The following is an 18969-nucleotide window of genomic DNA, read 5'->3' as shown; positions in this document are numbered from 1 at the left end:
ATTTGTTGGTCTTTTATCCCATTTTTTAAGTCATCGTTTACTAGTTTCTTTGCACAATTTACTTGGCTTTAAATTCCTAATGCACAACTGTCTGTAATTTAATTTGAAAAGGAAGCCTACGCGCTCATCTTAAACGCCTGCTTTCAAATTTGTTTTTCTATATTATATAAGATAATACAAAGACTGGGCTTGAGTCCAATCTGAGTAGTTTAATGCTCACTATGTGAGTCCAGCAAGTCTAATTTGAAACCTATTCTAAATACGTTATTAAAACCACTTAAAGTAAAGTGTCTGAAATGTTCACACAAGTTATTAGGAAAGTGTTTTATCCTTTTTTGTTGTTTTCTGCAGTACACTTGTTTCAGTTTCCGTAAACTATGGGCCTTCACAGGACCTGGCTTCTTAATGAGCATTGCCTACCTGGATCCTGGAAACATAGAATCTGACTTGCAGTCTGGATCTGTTGCTAAATTTAAAGTAAGTATTTTACCTTACAGAATTATCTTTAGTTTAGTTTTATTTTAATCAGTTTATTTATACTTAAAGGGACATTCCAGTCAAAATTAAAATGCACATGGATGAATAACATCTTTGGATAGAAACATATTTATTTGTAATATACATGTAATGGAAAAATGCTTCTAATAAAAGTTATTACTGTTTTAGTGTTAAAAAAAAAATTCTGCACGTGCATGTGAGGCATAGCTAGATGTTGTCAGTGCACCAGCATTTAAAATACTGCAGCTGCTCAGAGTATCAGTAGGGCTTGTCATGTCGGCAATTAATAAAATGAGTCATTACCAGATGGTACAAGCACCTTAGGCTCTCTTAATAAGTGATGTTTAAAATTCTAGTGCATGATGCATACTTAAATACACTTTTGAAACAGCTTCTAAAAGAAGCATTTTTGTTAATACATGCATATTACAAAAATGTTTCTATTCCAAACTTAAATTCATACATGAGGATTTCAGTTTTGGCTGGAATGTCCCTTTAATAGTTTATTCACAAAATCTACACTGCCAATTGTTGGCGCTCTTATTCTTCAACTTTAAAGCAAAGCAGATGACAACATTGCTCACTGGCCGAGACAACTGCTGCTGCTGTGTTTGACAGGTACAAACCCCTACAAGTCGCCACAGTAGCAATCCCCATCACAAAATGTGCTCCTTTTAGAGGGGGACAGACTCTCTAAACCCCACCTTTTAGCTGGTAATAAGACTCATCCCTTTCTTCCACATTACCTTTTTTTTACTCTGTCCTGTATACAGTAAGGATGGTTACCTTCAGCCTTCAGGCTCTTTGTTAATTGTTAGCCCTTAGCTAAAAGGCAAGTGTTTTCTATTCATGCAGGAGAGACATCATATTGTGTTTAGTATTGGGGCATATACTTAGATGAATAATCATATGCATCACTACACTAAGTTTATAGAGACTACAGTGATTACTTGTGTGTTATATGAGTCTGGGCAGCTAGAGGGCATGGCTATGTTTTGCATTTTGTTGTCTGTGGCATGTTCTGTTTTAGTGATGGCTGGAGCAGGGTTTTTTTTCTGATTTTCCCCCAGTGCATTTTGTCATTTTCAGTGTGTTTCTATTTTGTTCTGTTGAGTTGTGCATATATGTTGGTAAGTACTTGTTCTTTATGAAGAAACAAAGCTTGTAAAGGTAGACATTTCTGAATTTCCTGTATTGAACTTAATGTGCTCCATGTCCAGTCTTCCTTTTGTGATTAAACCATTAAACCAGTACTCAAAGCAACTTTATAAAAATAACAAAACTGTTGCTAATTTATAAAATATATTGTGGAGAATGTTGTTTCAAACCTGAATGTGTTTAAAGGGACTCTAAACCCAAATGTTTTCTTTCATGATTCAGATAGACCATGCAATTTTAAGCAACTTTCTAATTTACTCCTATTATCATTTTTTTTCTTCGTTCTCTTGGTATGTTTATTTAAAAAAGCAGAGATGAAAGCTTAGGAGCCGGCCCATTTTTGGTTCATAACCCTGGATATCGATTGCAATCTGCGGTGGCTGTGATCGGAGATGTCATAGCAGAAAATGCAGCATGTCTACAGAAAGAACAGGACACATGCAGGAACTGATAACACTTTTAAGGCTGTGACAAACTGCAAGCGATGCGGCACGAGGCGAAGCAGCTGCCTTGCATCGCTCCTGAAGATCAAATATTTCATCTCTGAGCGCTCAGCTACGCGACCTGACGTAGCAGAGTGCTCAGAGATGAAAAAGCAGGACACACTGAGTGCGCACAGCCGCATGTACACGCTGCGCACCCCCCCAGCTTGCAGTGTGTCACAGCCTTTACTTTGCAGCTCTGCTCCACATCAGGCTGTTCTCTGGCTGTACTGTGTAAGTTTTCCTTAACACAATGCGGCCAGATCAAAACACGGTTTTAAGAGATCAGCCAAATATGAAGCAGCACCTCTCACGGTCTGCAAAGCTGTGAATACTAATGTGAGCAATGCACCTTTTTTTACTACTTTATTTTTTCCCCTTAGAATTATGTGATGTTAGACCAAGAGCAAAGTAAACACATTAATTCGAGACATTTTAAAAACGGAGCATTTCTTTACTTTTCGCAGCAACTTATTTGCAATGGATTTTTTAACTGTTGCAATGTATTATAAAACTTAAAAAATGGCTTTATTCTCCAGTTAAAGTGAAAGTAAATCCTACTTTCTTTTGGGAATTCAGAACCTGGCCACCAGGAGGAGGCAAAGACACCCCAGCCAAAGGCTTAAATACCCCTCCTACTTCCCTCATCCCCCAGTCATTCTTTGCCTTTCGTCCCAGGAGGTAGGCAGAGAAGTGTCAGAATTTTTCGATAGTCTCTTATGGAGGGTAGTACTCTTCGGCCTGGGAATGCAGTTTTAAGTAGTCCTGTCAGCCTCTCAGTGAGAGCCTGGATGAAAGTTAGAGTCCAGAGATGCAGGGAGAGTCTTTCTGCTAAACCATACCGACTCATATTAACAGCTTCACAAGCAATCAGCATTGACTAGTTTCGCTGCCTGCTTTTTTCTCTCAAGTCCATGGCAGAAGCGACGCTACTATCCGTCACACTTGAAGGGCCGTGTTCCTGTTCCACGGCGTAGATTCCGGTAAGATGGTTTCATTTTACTTTCATCATGGATGTATTGTAATTACAACTGTTTATCTGAGAGGGGCTACAACCTTTTGGGGGTTAACTTTAACATTGGGTCTCAGTGAGGCTCTTTTTTTGTATCTAGGAATCAAGGGTTAATATCTCCTGAAGGGGGTTATTGAACAGGGGGGTTTATAATCATGTTTGTTATGTGATTCTGTCTGCTACTGTGTTATGTTGCTTCGGCTCATGGCTATTTTGGAACATAACCGCCTATGTCTAGTGATGCAGCCTTTAAGGTCGGGCACGCTTTTGCATGGACTGCACGGTTTACCTTGTGACTCCTTTTCTGCATTCCTGACCGTGTGGAGACGGAGAAATCCTGGTCCGCTGGTGTCTGGTTCTCTGGAGGTGGTGAGTGCCCCAGCCATTGGGGGTGTAAGGTGCCGTTTAGATTTGACTTATTGGTCCATTTTTTATTCAGTGTCCCAGTTATGGAGGATTCTTATTTTTTTTTTTTGGAGACGGATGTCTCTGATTCAGACTCTACTTCTTGCAAAGAATATGAATTGACCCGGGTGATACATGTCCATCAGTTATGTTCCGAATGCCGTTTTAGAGTGCTCTGTTCCTCTGGATCGGGGAATCAGGTGCCCACTGAGCCATCCGCCTCTGGGGATTCTATTTCCCACAAGGCGAGTTCTCTACCACCAATTCTTACTACGCATGCAGGTAACCCAAACGCTACTTATACTTCTAGGGGGCCGGTGTTTTCTTTTGTCCCGGCGGAGGTATATTGCGCCTTTCGTTATAGACTGGCGCGCCTTCATGTTCTACTGAGTTACGTTTTGCCGTTGCTGGAGGATCCCACTCTTAATGGGTATGGGGATTCTCAGTCTTAATCTTCGACTGGCTTGCTTGCATAGACATAAGGGGATGAAGTAATCTTCTTATAATCTTTCTTTTTTGTGTATCCTTTTCCAGTTCTGAGCTTGGAAGTCTCTGACCCTTGTTGGGCTGTTCCTGCAGGTCTGTCCGTTCTTCCTGGACTTCGTCCAGTTTTTTAGGCGGCTTTGGCCGCTTAATTAGGAAGTGAAGGCTGTGAGGCTCTGTCTTCCTCCGGGAGTTAGTCGTCTCCATATCAGGGGCGATAGGAGGTGTTGTCTCTTCTGCCAAGCTTTTTGCTTAGGGGATGATGTTTTTCTGCCCGGGTTCGGGAGGCTATGCATTCTTCTCCCTTGAGTGTGGTTCTCTGGAAGGTTAATCGGAAAGGATTATGGAGACTAGCCTTTCTTTCTACTCTCTTTCGGGTAACTCTGTTCTCGTTCTCATTCCCTTAGTGTTGCCCTTGGGGCCTTTGGCTCTAGAGAAATTGCGTGACTTTGTCGCGGCCTAGCACCTTGTTGGGGGGTTGTTGACCTCCGGCTAAGGGTGTTCTCTTTCTTTTGGGCTGGGAATTATGAGTGAGTCCTCTACTCGTTATCCGGATTTCCCGGTTCTCATCCCCTGTGAGGTCTGATTGCTTCAGACGGGATTATCTTGTGTTCCCTAGGGGTGTTGTTCGTTCTAGGACGATTCTGGGTCCAAGGTTCTTGTCTTAGATCCTTCTTGGATGTCTGGAGACTTATGATCCTGTGGACTGGTTCGGGATGACCCAGTTTTTTCAGGGACCCTATGTTGCGACAAAGGGGTTAGCTCATTGGGTTTGCAAGCAGGAAGGCCAGAGTTCACATCCACCTTCGGGTACTGGTTATAAACTTTAAGGCCTGACTTGTCCTTTGGATGGAGTGTGCTCCTCTTAATGGAGAGTTTTTTTTTTCTCTGTTGGGTCAACAGTGGTGTCTGGATGATTTTTTCATTCGGTCCGTGTTTTGATCATTCTATGACTTCATGTCTTGTGGACATTTACGCTGTTCTTATCTGTGCCCTTCCCTTTTGAGGGGATAGTTTGTCTTCCTTATGAGCTGAGGTTTCCTCTTCTCTGGAGGGTCTTTGTCCTGCCCTGTGTGTAGGAGATTGGATCAGGTGGCTTATTTCTGTAAGGGGCAGCATCTGCTGCTCTGTGGGCTCAGTTCCATCTGCTGGAATTTGATCTCTCTATGTAGAGACTGTCTAAGACAGCTGTGACCGGTCTTCCTACGGATCTATTACACTTTTCTCTGTTCCAGGTCCTAGGGGGTTCTCCTTGGGAGTGCCTTATTTTGGAGGAGAGGATTGGATTGGCACCCGAGCTCTGTTAGGATGGGTGAGTCCCCCCATTTTTTTAATCCATTCCCTGGGGACTTGTGGTTGGGGTCTTTCTGTCCCCCCTGTCTATCAGACATGTCTGTCTCTTGGGCTGGTCCGGTGTTGGAGCAGGATCTGAGATCTATTGCTCTGTTAAATTCGTCCTTTAAAATCACTAGAGAGGGGCTACCTTGTGACAACCTCTCCTTCCTTTGAAAGTGCTAAAGGCAGAGTTGCTTCTTGTGCTTCCCACTGCTCTACAAATGTGTCATTACCCTCGTATTTCAACCAATAGAGGGCCAACGTGTACCAACTGCTGTGCTTGTAATGAGACAGTGAAACATTTACTTGTACTGCCCTTAGTGACTCTCTTGTCCTTATGAATGGATGAATGATCTGTTTGTGCTTTTAAACCATCCATTGTCATAACACTACAATCATAGGATAGAGCATGATTATAGCTTTAAACCACTGTACCTGTGTAAGTACTTTGGATAAAAATCATTATTATTATTATCATCATCATTTATTTCATAACACTGCAAAATTCCGTAAGAGGTGTCACAGTATTGTTGTCCGTTTTTGTTCTGAGGGTTCCTATTGCACACAAGGACTTATGTACCTGTAACTTTTGTTTTAATGTGTCCTTTTGAGCTATACAGCATTTGATAGATATTTATTTATTCAGATGATAAAACTGAGATACAGTGTAACAGAAATACTTTGGGGGCTTTTCTTTACATCCAGTCACCTCTCATCTCTTCCCTTTTGATTATTTTGCAAATTCCCGCCGGGTCACAAATTCTTTCTTTTGTAATTTGCTGAAAGGGACGATTCAGAAAGAGTATGCAATTTAAGCAACTCTCCAATTTACTTACATTATCTAAGTTGCTTCATTCTTTTGGTATCCTTTGGTATCCAGGAACAGCAATGCACTGCTGGGAGCTAGCTGCTTATTGGTGGCTACACTTACATACTTCTTGTAATTGTCTCAACTGATACATTCAGCTAGCTCCCAGTAGTGCATTGCTGCTTCTTCAACAAATTATACAAGGAGAAGTAAGCCAATTTAGTAATAGAAGCAAAATGGAATTTTTTGCTCTATCTGAATCTTGAAAGAGAGACTGTGAGTTCATGTCCCTTTAAGTTTTTCTCTACAGAATGTGTAGTTGATTCATGGAATAACCGACTGACAGAGGAGGTAAGGAAACATGACTGCAATATGAATGAGGATGTTCTAAGAATTAGGTGGCCCTACACTTCAGATAGAGAAATGGTTCTTATCTGTCATCAAATATATATGTGTCTGTAGAAAGCAGAGTTTGTGGCTATTCTTTTCCAAGGAAATGTGATTAGAAGTCAAATGTGTATTTTTTTTTATTTTTTTTTTAAATATTTTTATTGAGGATTAAGATAAATATACAGAAATTCTGACATGTAAAATATCACAAACTTGTAGATAATATATTCCATAGCAATGGAACGGCATATGAGTAGATAAATGTATACATGAACAATAAGATAGAATACCAGTGGTAATGGGCTGTCCTATAAGCAGATAAATGCATACATAAACCATAAAATAGAATACAATAGCTCAGCCAATATTTTCTAAATAATTGCAGTATGGTCAAATAAAGCAAAAAACTAACTAATACAAATCCTCAGGTTTTCTACCTCCTATTACAAAAGTTGAAGCCACTTTTGGGCCTCCAATACATCTATCAAAAAAAGAAAAGAAAATTACAGGAGGATTATATTAATATCAGATCCCTTATAGACATGTTAAAGACTATTGTAACATAGTAATCAATACTATGTCTTATGCTTCAAATACTGAGGTCACTTTTGGACATCCAAATTATAAATAAAACACAGCTTATATATTCAGCTCATATATTAAAAAAAAATATGTTAATGATCATCTATAAAGGACTAAGAAATAGTAAACCAACTATAGGGAAGGACCAGTTAAAATATGCCATACACATACACATATACATGGAGGAGACTGTAAAAGGGTTATAGAGAAAAAAAAAAAGCTTAGCAATTGCTCTGGTAAACCTGAGCCAGTGAGCTCTATGCTTATTTAGGAGTGCCCCAGGAGGACTACGCTGAGATAACTACTGGGATCTATAGGGAGACGCGGCAAATACAAAGCAAAACTTCTACTCTGATAATATTATAAAATACCCCTAGCACTTAATAATGGAAAAAAACAAACAAACAAAAAACAACTGATATGCCCTTGACAAAATTTAAATGCCTACTGAATTGTATATATGTACTCCTATTTAACTGAGCAAAGGAGCCCCTTTCATAAGGCCATAAAACTGCACTGTTATACACAGAGATACACAAACCCAGCCCACTGGAGTACCATAAAAACACATAACAGTACTATTTAATCTTCACCCTAACTGGGGTCTGGCTTCTGTATGGGATATACTCATTTTACATGCTATATAGTGTCACAGTGAGTACTAGATAAATAGTCTAAAAAACAGGGAATATATGGTAACTGTGCCTCTTAGGAAACACTCCAAATAAAGAAAGATATCTGGGGAAATCTCATAAGGATCTTGATCCTTCTCTGACATACCTAGAGTTGTAATCTTCCTAGTTTAGGGGTCTGAGTATCCCTACAACCCCCTAGCCTAGATAGCTGTCATATGCATAAGAACTCATAGGACTATGCTAAGAATTATAAATAAACAAGGACCAACTATATGAGCATTAAATATTCCAGTTTATAAATGCAGGGTTCTGATCTGATCTCTAACCTATATCTACAGTGAAACCATGAGCTGAAACCCAAACATACATACAGCCAAGGTTAAATATAAATGTAAATGAGACTAATCAAGATATGTGAAGGTAGAAAAAACTTTCGGAACATCATTTAAACAAAATAAAGCAGAGAAAACATGCCATAAATAACAGGGAACATAAACTTTTATCCAGATTATTTTCAGCTACTTATTATAGGGTATTTAGAAGGTCCCCAACAGATATCAAACTAGTTGATTAATAAAATAGTCAATCTTTTAACCAACCCCGGTTCTTGAACGCTGGGGCAGTAACATGTCTCTGAATGAAGGTGGAGGTGAAACAGAGTATACCGCAGCTCTTCAACGGCAGTCTCCGGTGACCAGACATAACAATAGAGCATACTTGACACAGCCTCCCCAATTACTCCCAACCTCCAGCTCCAAATCTTCTGCATCGTCCGCAAGGACCTGTCCTGGTTGGGACCCCATTCCAAATAAGCTGCTTTACCCGCCGTGATCGGCCGCCTCGCAGCGGGCTCTGGCAACACTTTTTCTGACAGAATGGAGAAGATTGAAGGTCCCACCGTATCATAATAAACAGTGTACCGGTAAGCTTCACCAGAGACATGCGGCTCTCGACCGCTATAATCGTCTGGGATGGCACCTTGTAGCAGCATGCGCTCTTTATTCTGTTTAGCTTTCTGGATTGCCTCCTGCACCACAGTCCCCTGTTGCATATACATCGTATGTCTTGCTATGGTGACCGGCTCCTGGCAATTAAACATATTCTCCAAATCTTTAGATGAACCCACATCGTGTATAAATGGTGATTGAGGTAATGGAACCTTTTTAAGTCCCAGGTGGGGAACTTCCACTAGGTCCATCAGTCTTTTTGTCGAGATCTCCTCCATAGATAGACGCAAAACACTGGTCACTTCCTTCTCAACACGAGAGAAATGAGCACTTAGCGACTCTATTATTCTGTAGCTGAATTGGGCTTCCGTGATGAATTCTTGCAAATGTTCTTACTACAGCACAACTGGCTGGTTATACTGATAAATCAGGATGATGGAGGGTAGAGAAAAGTATATGCCGCTCCCAGACCTCTGCTGCGTACCTTCTCTAGTTTAGGCTGCTTATTCTTAATAGCGTATAAGTGTCATATAGAACTGCTGCAAAAATAATGGTTGTTTCAAATATCTTGAAAAAATTAGTGTCCAACAGCTTCAGAAGAGACAAACAGCAGCTTTATCAGCTCCCACTGTTAGACAGAGTTTAACAAGCAGCCATCTTGGCCGATGGTCAGATACGCCCCCCCCAAATGTTTTTTTTTGTTTTGACAAAATAAACCTTTTGTGACTCATGTATTATGAATAATAAAAATGTAATTAGTAACTTTTTCACTACATTGCATTTTTATTGTGTTCATTTTCTTTTAAATCTTCTGTGTGAAACCTTTGGAATTTTGTGTTTAGTTTGGTAAGGGCTTATTTACATTATAAACGCAGGTGCTACATTGTGCACAATGAACAATAAATGACTTGCATGGATCTTCTGCCTTTCAGCTTTTGTGGGTTCTTCTCCTTGCCACCATCATTGGGCTCCTCTTGCAACGTCTAGCAGCTCGGCTAGGAGTGGTGACCGGCCTTCATTTAGCTGAAGTATGCAACAGACAGTACCCAAAGGTAAGCACACTACTTTATATTACCCATACCTTGTATTAAACTGTCAGTTATACTGTTTGTGGTTGAATTGCGTTGGTTTGTCGTGTTTTTATAGTGAGATGAATATTCTTCCTAGCACTTCTGCAGTGGGTAGTGTCCTCAATCATGGAAAAGTGCAGGTTCCTAACCATTTAGTAACCTATATTGAAAGATAGTCTTCTAATTAATTCCAGATTTTTTTTCACCCACTCTGTTGTGGTGGTTGCTTCATTTATTTAGAACTAAGAAGTTCTGTAGAGCTATGACGAGGGCAAACATTCATTTTAAGAAAATCCTGGGAGTTAGAGGCAATAACATTTTAGTTCTCAATAACACTATGTATAAAAATGAGCAGTGACTAAAGCTCATTCATTTTCTTGAGGCATGTAAACCAAGGTCCAGAAATGAATGTTAGATTCAATCAGAGAGTTACACAGAAGTTGTTACCCTGTCAGTCAGTGGATTAGATAAAAGCACACATTTGAAAAATAAAAATACAAAATCAATGTAAAGGAAATAAATTGAATAGTTAAGAAGGAATTCTGTTTGCAGACTTTGAAGACACCAAGGTTTTAAGGAACTGCTTGAAAGATTCTTTAATGAAAGCTTGTACCTTTTTCTCCCTTTTGTAAGCTATGAAGTGTCATGTCTACATTTTCAGAGCGGTAGAAATATACTATATAGCTAGGGAGAGTGCAAGGTCTTTCCCAACTTTAGCAGCATAATGTGTCTTATGTGAGGATTCTTTGTGTGTTGCTAATGGTGAGATGTAGTGTTAATGTGAGTTCACAGACAAATATTGCACTAAACCCTTATGCAACTGTAGGCTGCACATGATCATCTTTTTGTGACATACACTATCAGAAAGTACTACAAACTATCAGCATAGGTTTTTTACGATTTTACCACAAACCGTATACAGTTTGGCAAACTGAGGGCCTAATGAAAAGACAGTAAACTTATAACAAAATTATAGCCATATTCGTTCCAGTAAAAGTGACCACAGTGCATTCTGGGTCTGATTTTTTTTTTTATTTGTTTATTCATGTGTTTGTTTTGATGTGGAAGATGGTACAGCCTATCACAAGCCATACTACTTGTCCCATTATAAGAAAGCAGAGAGCACTCCTGATGCAGCTAATTGCACTTTAGATGGGTTGAGCATCATAACTGCATACATGATCCCCTTTGTGTCAGTGGTGGCAGCTGATATAGATTGTGATTGCCAATACAGCCTGCCCATAAGAATAGGAAAAAAAACCTCAGGACCGAGGGTCAACCATGGAAATCAGTAAACTAGCATCATCAAGGGTCTAAAAATATATCAAAATTCTTTCAGTGTCCCTTTAAGTGTAACAAAGTAAAGTGTACAGTACCTTTTACACAAGGTATTCTACATAATAAGCTGACAAAGGAGCATAATAGGGTCTAGAAGAGACAATGTGTGAGTAGACAAAGCTTAAATACTTGCATGTATCGGTTGTTTGCATCTTTAAACAAGGGTGTATTCAAGGAAATGTAATAGAATGGGTGCAGTATGGTATGGGAAGGGACCTGTGACAAGTACATGATTAGGTGGAGGATGAGATCTTGGACAGAGTGAAGGGTTGGATGTGGGGAATACTTACTGAAAAGGGGAAGGGAACGAGGTTAAAGGGACAGTATACACCAATTTTCCTATAACTGCATGTAATAGACACTACTATAAAGAATAAGATGCACAGCTACTGATAGGTAGTTGGAAAGCCCACTGCAAGTGGGGAATAAGGCACTCCCCCTTTGTTAGGAATCTGAAAATCAGAGCAATGTTATTTAAAAATAAGCAAAACTATACATTAAAAAAAAAATTAAAAAAAAATTATGGGCTATATAAATAGATCATCTACAAAACATTTATGCAATGAAGAAATGTGTATAATGTCCCTAAAAAACAAAAGTGTAGTAGTTAAATCAAGCATTACATTTTGTCAGGCTTTGCAGCATACATTAATTAAACAGTTTGCATCAAGGCTTAGCAATATCTGTGTGAAAATAAACTTACACCCTTTTGTGTTGTTTTCTGAAACCCCAACACTAAGCACATTCATACACAGCTTGTGATGTTAGTAGAACCCTGAGACCATTTTACTGTTCTAGTCTGTAATATGGTAAAGTTATGAGAAAAGTGAAATCATAAAGGAAAAGACAAACCGTGGTCTCCTTAACATTTTAGAAATAAGGTTTTACTGCAGGTATCTGAAGGAAAGCTACTGCACATGTGCAAACACACGTCAGCACTGGAATGCAGTGTACACTAGATTTCAACATGGTGGTAACCCATGAATATAGGTGATTAGTAAAATTATAGTATAGGAGTGATAAGTATTGCTTCAGACCCGAGGTAGAGAGGAAAACTCTTGAAAACTTGTCTTTTAAATGTCATGTTCGTCTTGTAATAAAGGTATCATTGCATACTGCAATACTTATTTTGACACCTTTACTACTCTGCATAGATAAATTAAAGAGCAGTAACATTTTAATCATCCCTTGAACATGCACTAACACTGATCATTAACCCTGAGCCATTTTCACCCCTGTACTGAGCTGTTTTGCAGTTTTTGGATGCTGCTCACTTTTAAGACCTTACTGCAGGCTATATTTCAGTGACAAAACCCACAGACATTATATATCTTTTTTTTTTCTCAGTTGACCCAGCAGATTCACACTATTCTGTACTATAATATATTATTTTATGTACAGAATCTCACAAAAGTGAGTACACACAAAGAAGAAAGTACGGCTGCACAAAGCGGAGTAACAATTATTAAAAAAAATCAAAAACTTTTATTAATCCAAAGTTTAAAAGCTTGTAACACAAGGTACAAAAAGGGCTGAAGGAGAAAACCCTCCTAACACGTTTCGTGCCTGCACTAGGCACTTAATCATTCTCCTATGATTAAGTGCCTAGTGCAGGCACGAAACATGTTAGGAGGGTTTTCTCCTGCAGCCCTTTTTGTACCTTGTGTTACAAGCTTTTAAACTTTGGATTAATAAAAGTTTTTGATTTTTTTTAATAATTGTTACTCCGCTTTGTGCAGCCGTACTTTCTTCTTTGCATTTGCTATACAGCAGCGGAACCGGCTGCTTCCAGCGGCTTGCACCCCCTTTGCTCCACTCCTATACCCCTCCCACTAACTTCCGGTGGTGTCTTCAGCCGGTCCGGGACTTTGCAGCGGTTCCGCTATCGTGGTGGTAAAAGTGAGTACACCCCTCACATTTCTGTAAATATTTTACTATATCTTTTCATGTGCAACACTGAAGAAATAACAGTTTGCCACAATGTAAAGTAGTGAGTGTACAGCCTGTATAACAGTGTAAATTTGCTGTCCCCTCAAAATAACTCAACACACAGCCATTAATGTCTAAACCGTTTGCAACAAAAGTGAGTACATCCCTGAGTGGAAATGTCCAAATTGGGCCCAAGTAGTCATTTTCCCAACTCGGTGTCATGTGACTCATTAGCGTTACAAGGTCTCAGGTGTGAATGGGGAGCAGGTTTGTTAAATTTGGTGTTATCGCTCTCACACACTCTCATACTGGTCACTGGAAGTTCAACATGGCACCTCATGGCAAAGACATCTCTGAGGATCTGAAAAAAAGAATTGTTGCGCTACATAAAGATGGCCTAGGCTATAAGAAGATTGCCAAGAAACTGAGCTGCAGCACAGTGGGCAAGACAATACAGCGGTTTCACAGGACAGGTTCCACTCAGAACAGGCCTCGCCATGGTCGACCAAGGAAGTTGAGGGCACGTGCTCAGCGTCATATCCATAGGTTTTCTTTGGGAAATAGACGTACGAGTGCTGCCAGCATTGCTGCAAAGGTTGAAGGGGTGGGGGGGTCAGCCTGTCAGTGCTCAGACCATACACCGCACGCGGCATCAAATTGGTCTGCATGGCTGTTGTCCCAGAAGGAAGCCTCTTCTAAAGATAATGCACAAGAAAGCCCGCAAACAGTTTGCTGAAGACAAGCAGACTAAGGACATGGATTACTGGAACCATATCCGGGGCTCCGATGAGACCAATATAAACTCATTTGGTTCAGATGGTGTCAAGCATGTGTGGTGCAAACAGGTGAGGAGTACAAAGACAAGTGTGCCTTGCCTACAGTCAAGCATGGAGGTGGGAGTGTCATGGTCTGAGCCTGCATGAGTGCTGCTGGCACTGGGGAGCTACTGTGACATACTGAAGCAGAGCATGATCCCCTCCCTTCGGAGACTGTGCCGCAGGGCAATATTCCAACATAACCCCAAACACAACTCTAAGACTACCACTGCCTTGCTAAAGAAGCTGAGGGTAAATGTGATGCACTGGCCAAGCATGTCTCCAGACCTTAACCCTACTGAGCATCTGTGGGGCATCCTCAAACAGAAGGTGGGGGAGCGCAAAGTCTCTAACATCCACCAGCTCTATTACCTCGTCAAGGAGGAGTGCAAGAGGACTCCTGTGAAGCTCTGGTCAACTCCATGCCCAAGAGGGTTAAGGCAGTGCTGGAAAATAATGATGGCCACACAAAATATTAACAATTTGGACATTTCCACTTAGGGGTGTACTCACTTTTGTTGCCTATGGTTTAGACCTTTATGGCTGTGTGTTAAGTTATTTTGAGGGGACAGCAAAGTTACACTGTTATACAGGCTGTACACTCACTACTTTACATTGTAGCAAAGTGCCATTTCTTCAGTGTTGTCTCATGAAAAGATATAATGAAATATTTACAAAAATGTGAGGGTTGTACTCACTTTTGTGAGATACTGTATATATCACGTAAGAAATCTGAAACAAACGTGTGAAAAAATGTTAAGTGTATGTGTTTCCCCCCTAAACTCTATAGTAAAATAAGTTTTTTTTTCTTCATATAAGGGGCTTTGATCTGCACATAGGGGCTCCCATTAAACTCTATGCAAATAAATGGATATTTATTCAAAACAGGTGATTACCACAGTGATCACCTGGCTATTAAAACTTGTATAGGGGCTTTATTTTTAAGGGGGGCTTTTAAACAAGGGGTCTTTAGGCCTTTTTGATGGCCTGTTAAAAGGGTATTTATAAGTTTGTGCATTAAAACAAGTGTTTGTTTTTTTGTTCTTAAACTTTAACCTCCAAGACGCACTCCATCTTAAAGTACATCAGATGTTAGGTATTATGGAATTCTAGGGTTTAAGGGAGCCAAAATTGAGGTGTTTGAGTTACCAGCTGCCTTAAGTGGTCCTTCCCAGCACTTCTGGGTTTTCGGGGCTTAGTGATGGATTCCAGTGTAATTGCAGGGTATGGGCCAAGATGATTTTGAAAGCTAAATACATTGTGCGGATGACGACTACTTATCATAATTTGCACTTAAAGGGCCATTACTGTGAATGGATTAAACACAGTTAAAGTACTGCTCAGAAACCTCAGAGCACTGCTGGCCCCAAGCGGAAGCTTCCTCTAATCCAGTCAGTAACGCCAGTTGCACAACTGGGGGGCTCATTTCCATTGAGGTGGTAAATTGTGGAAACCAGTGATAAAATAATTGTATCTCCATTAACATCTATGGAGATATTTTAAGTTACCAACAGTTTCCATACTTTACCACCTCAATAGAGCCCTAGGTTGGGAGTTAAACACATATCATTTCAGTGTCGCTAGTGGTATAATTACATGTGCTAACAAATTAGAGCATGTCATTTTAGCACTATAATGGCCCTTTAAAGGGACATGAAACCCCAAGTCTTTTTTATTAAGATTTTAGATACAACATACAATTTTAAACTACTTTCAATTTACTTCTATTATGTAATTTGCTTTGTTCTCGTTGTATCCTTGTTGATAAACATACCTAGTTAGGCTCAGGAGCAGCAATACACTGCTGAGAACTAGCTACTGATTGGCAGCTAAATATATATGCCTCTTTTCATTGAGTCGCCAGATGTATTCAACTAGCACCCAGTAGTGCATTGCTGCTCCTACAAAAAAATGTGATAATAGAAGTAAATTGGAAAGATGTTTAAAATGTACCTCTCTACCTGAATAAAAATAAATACATTGGTTTTCATGTCCCTTTAAGAAACCTTCAGTTGACCGAGCCTCCCTCTCTAAATAACGCTGTTCAGTTTGTTTTCTTATACTTGGGGTCATTAAATTCTTTTCTTGACCCTATGGGACCCATTTAGCAAGCTCCGTATGGAGCTCGCCAGAAACACCATTTATGAAGCAGCGGTCTAAAGACCGCAGCTCCATAACCTTTTTGCCTGCTCTGAGGAGGTGGACAGAGATCACGTGAAATCAACCCGATTTTAATACGATTTGGTTGATTGGCCGCGAATCTGCAGGGGGCGGCGTTGCACCAGAAGTTCACAAGAGCTGCTGGTGCAATGCTGAATGCGGAGAGCGTATTGCTCTCCGCATTCAGCGATGTCTGTCGGACCTGATCTGCTGATTTGACATTTGTTAAATAGGCCCCTATGAGATCTGGCTTTTGTTTCAGACACTCAGAGAGACTGTTCACGAAGACAACAAATGACCTGCTTACCGCCTATTCTAAAGGCAATTTCTCCTTGATAATCCGTCTCAAATGATCTGCTGACCACCATCTCCTGCTTAAAATCCTCCAATCCTTTAGCATTTGTGTTTTTTACCAATCTATCTAACATTATCTTAAATGTATCCTTTTCTGGCACAAATTCTGCCTTTTAACCAGTTAATGTTAGGGTGCAACGAAGCTCAGACCTAGGTCCCTTCCACTTTCCAATTTACATATAATCCCTTGGTTACCTATTAAAGTCTTATGGGTTTTTATTATCTGTAACGAGTAAATCCTCCAGGTGCTTAAATCTTTAAAAAAAAGATCTCTATTTTTCACATCAGTGCAGGGTCCAATAAACTGAAGCAGTGTTTCGGGCACACACTTGACCCTTATTCATGCTTAAGTTAAAGGGACAGGAAACCCCAACATTTTCTTTCATGGTTTGGATACAACATAGAATTTCAAACAATTTTCCAATTTACTTCTATTATCAAATTTGCTTTATACTCTTGTTATCCATTGCTGAAAGAACAACATTACACTAACGGAATCAAGCTGAACACATCTAGTTAGCCAATCACAAGAAACATGTGTGCAGGCGCCAATCAGCAGCTAGCTCCCATTAGTGTAGGATATGTGCGTATTCTTTTTCAACAAGGGATACCAAGAGAATGAAGCACATTTGAAAACAGAAGTAAATTTAAAAGTGTCTTAAAATCACATGCTCTATCTGAATCATGCATGTTTAATTTTGACTTTCCTATCTCTTTAACACTATCAAAATTGTGCTTTTTATTTTAGGTGCCAAAACCATACAAGTATATACTGCCACCTAGTGGTTACAATTATTATTTACAATTAAGTGAACAACATTTTTGTTTTTCTATTTCACAAAATTACTACCTCTAGTGGTCATCAACTTATAAAAGTATAGAAACCTACAATTAAAAACCATTCAAATTTTAATAGTAAAAAATATTCTACTTTCTTGAAGCACAATTTAATCTACATCTATGTCATGGATCAAATTAAATATATATTTTTACCAAAAAAACTGTCTAGTCACATTCCCAATTTAATCGGTCTCCTATTTAAGATTGCCTCCCTATTGCCCCCTCTGCTACGGATTTTAATTTGTTTAATTATTTGAAACCGAAGTTGGCTTACATTGTCCTGCCTGTAAAACATGTGAAGTTACCAGAGCCTCAATATGTTAAGTATAATATTAGATTTATGCTCTGAGATTCTATCACAGGCTTCCCTAGTCATTTGTCCTACAAAGAATATGGGCATTTCACAATATAAACTACAAAATGTAATCGACAAGTAAAGGTAGTCCCCTATTTCTTCCCTGTATAAGGATAGTAAGCATTTTCCCCTTTACTCGTAGAATTACAATTAATACAGGAGAGGCAAGGGAAACATCCTGTTTTTGGTTTGACGATAAAGCTTTGTCTTAATGGTTTTCCACCGCCAATATCTTAACCAACTTGTTTTTAATATTTGGTCCCCTTTTATAGGCTAGCTTAGGGGGATCATGCAAAAGCTTTAATCTCAGGATGGCAAGCCTGTAATATATGCAAATCCTTCCTTAACAATTTCTTCAACAAAGGATATCTAAAGAAAGAAGCAAATTAGATAATAGAAGTAAATTGGAATGTTGTTTAAAATTGTATTCTCTGTCTGAATCATGAAAGAAACATTTTGGACTTAATGTCCCTTTAAATCAAAATCTGTTAAAATACATTTAACCCTCAATAATTGGCTTTTGGGGATAGCCTTAAAAGTTGATGGTGGATGAAAGCTGTTTATAACCAATGTATTATTTCTGTCAGTCGGTTTGGTATAAATATCAGTCTTCAATTCTCCATCCATTATATATATATATATATATATATATATATATATATATATATATATATATATTTGTATATATAGTGTGTGTGTATATATATATATATATATATATATATATATATATATATATATATATATATATATATAATGGTATCTAGAAAATGTTCCTCCGTATATTTCTTATCAGAAGACAATATTTTCCTTACCGCCATCACTCCACTAGTATGTGTGTACAAGCTGGATACATCTAATGTTAACAATATGAATTTTTGAACCTGTAGATCCACATTTCGTAATTTGCTTAAAATATCATAGGTATCCTCGATGTATGAAGATGATCTTATTACAAAAGCTTGCAAAATTTTGTCAAAAAAGATTGCAATATAAGTGAATATAGACCCTGAACCAGCACGATAAATAACCAAACATTAAAAGTGGCTGTTTATTGCTATCCCCACCCCTCTCCATTACTAATGACCAAACTTCAGTCACTTATTAATGCTGCCTCTTGGTCACATTTTAAAACTTTCACTCGCTCATCAAAGTTAGCTGATTATTTTCTGCTGCATCAGCCTTAAAATACAACTAAAATTTAGCACTTCCCCATACAAGACGTCAGTAGTAAGATTCTAATCCACTCTCTCATCCTATATCGTCTTGACTATTGCAGTTCCATCATCCCTGGTCTCCTAAGTTACTCTCTGCTGTCACTGTAACCCATCTGCCAGACTCTTATTACCTACAATGCCACACATCTACTGTAT

The 18969-nt window shown here is 39.1% G+C and overlaps 1 protein-coding gene across 3 annotated transcripts in view; it reads left to right on the top strand.

The window, feature by feature from the left end:
• SLC11A2 (solute carrier family 11 member 2) overlaps positions 1–18969 on the top strand; it is a 192752-nt gene that overhangs the window by 70202 nt on the left and 103581 nt on the right. For all 3 annotated transcript variants that reach the window (XM_053708216.1, XM_053708217.1, XM_053708218.1), the window contains exons 4-5: positions 352–477; positions 9668–9787. In XM_053708216.1, coding sequence (XP_053564191.1) covers positions 352–477; positions 9668–9787 — 246 coding nt within the window. The remainder of the gene's footprint in view (positions 1–351; positions 478–9667; positions 9788–18969) is intronic.

Source organism: Bombina bombina, chromosome 3, assembly GCF_027579735.1.
Source record: "Bombina bombina isolate aBomBom1 chromosome 3, aBomBom1.pri, whole genome shotgun sequence".
In the NCBI taxonomy this organism is placed as follows: Eukaryota; Metazoa; Chordata; class Amphibia; order Anura; family Bombinatoridae; genus Bombina; species Bombina bombina.
This window is presented reverse-complemented; position numbering and strand designations above follow the sequence as displayed.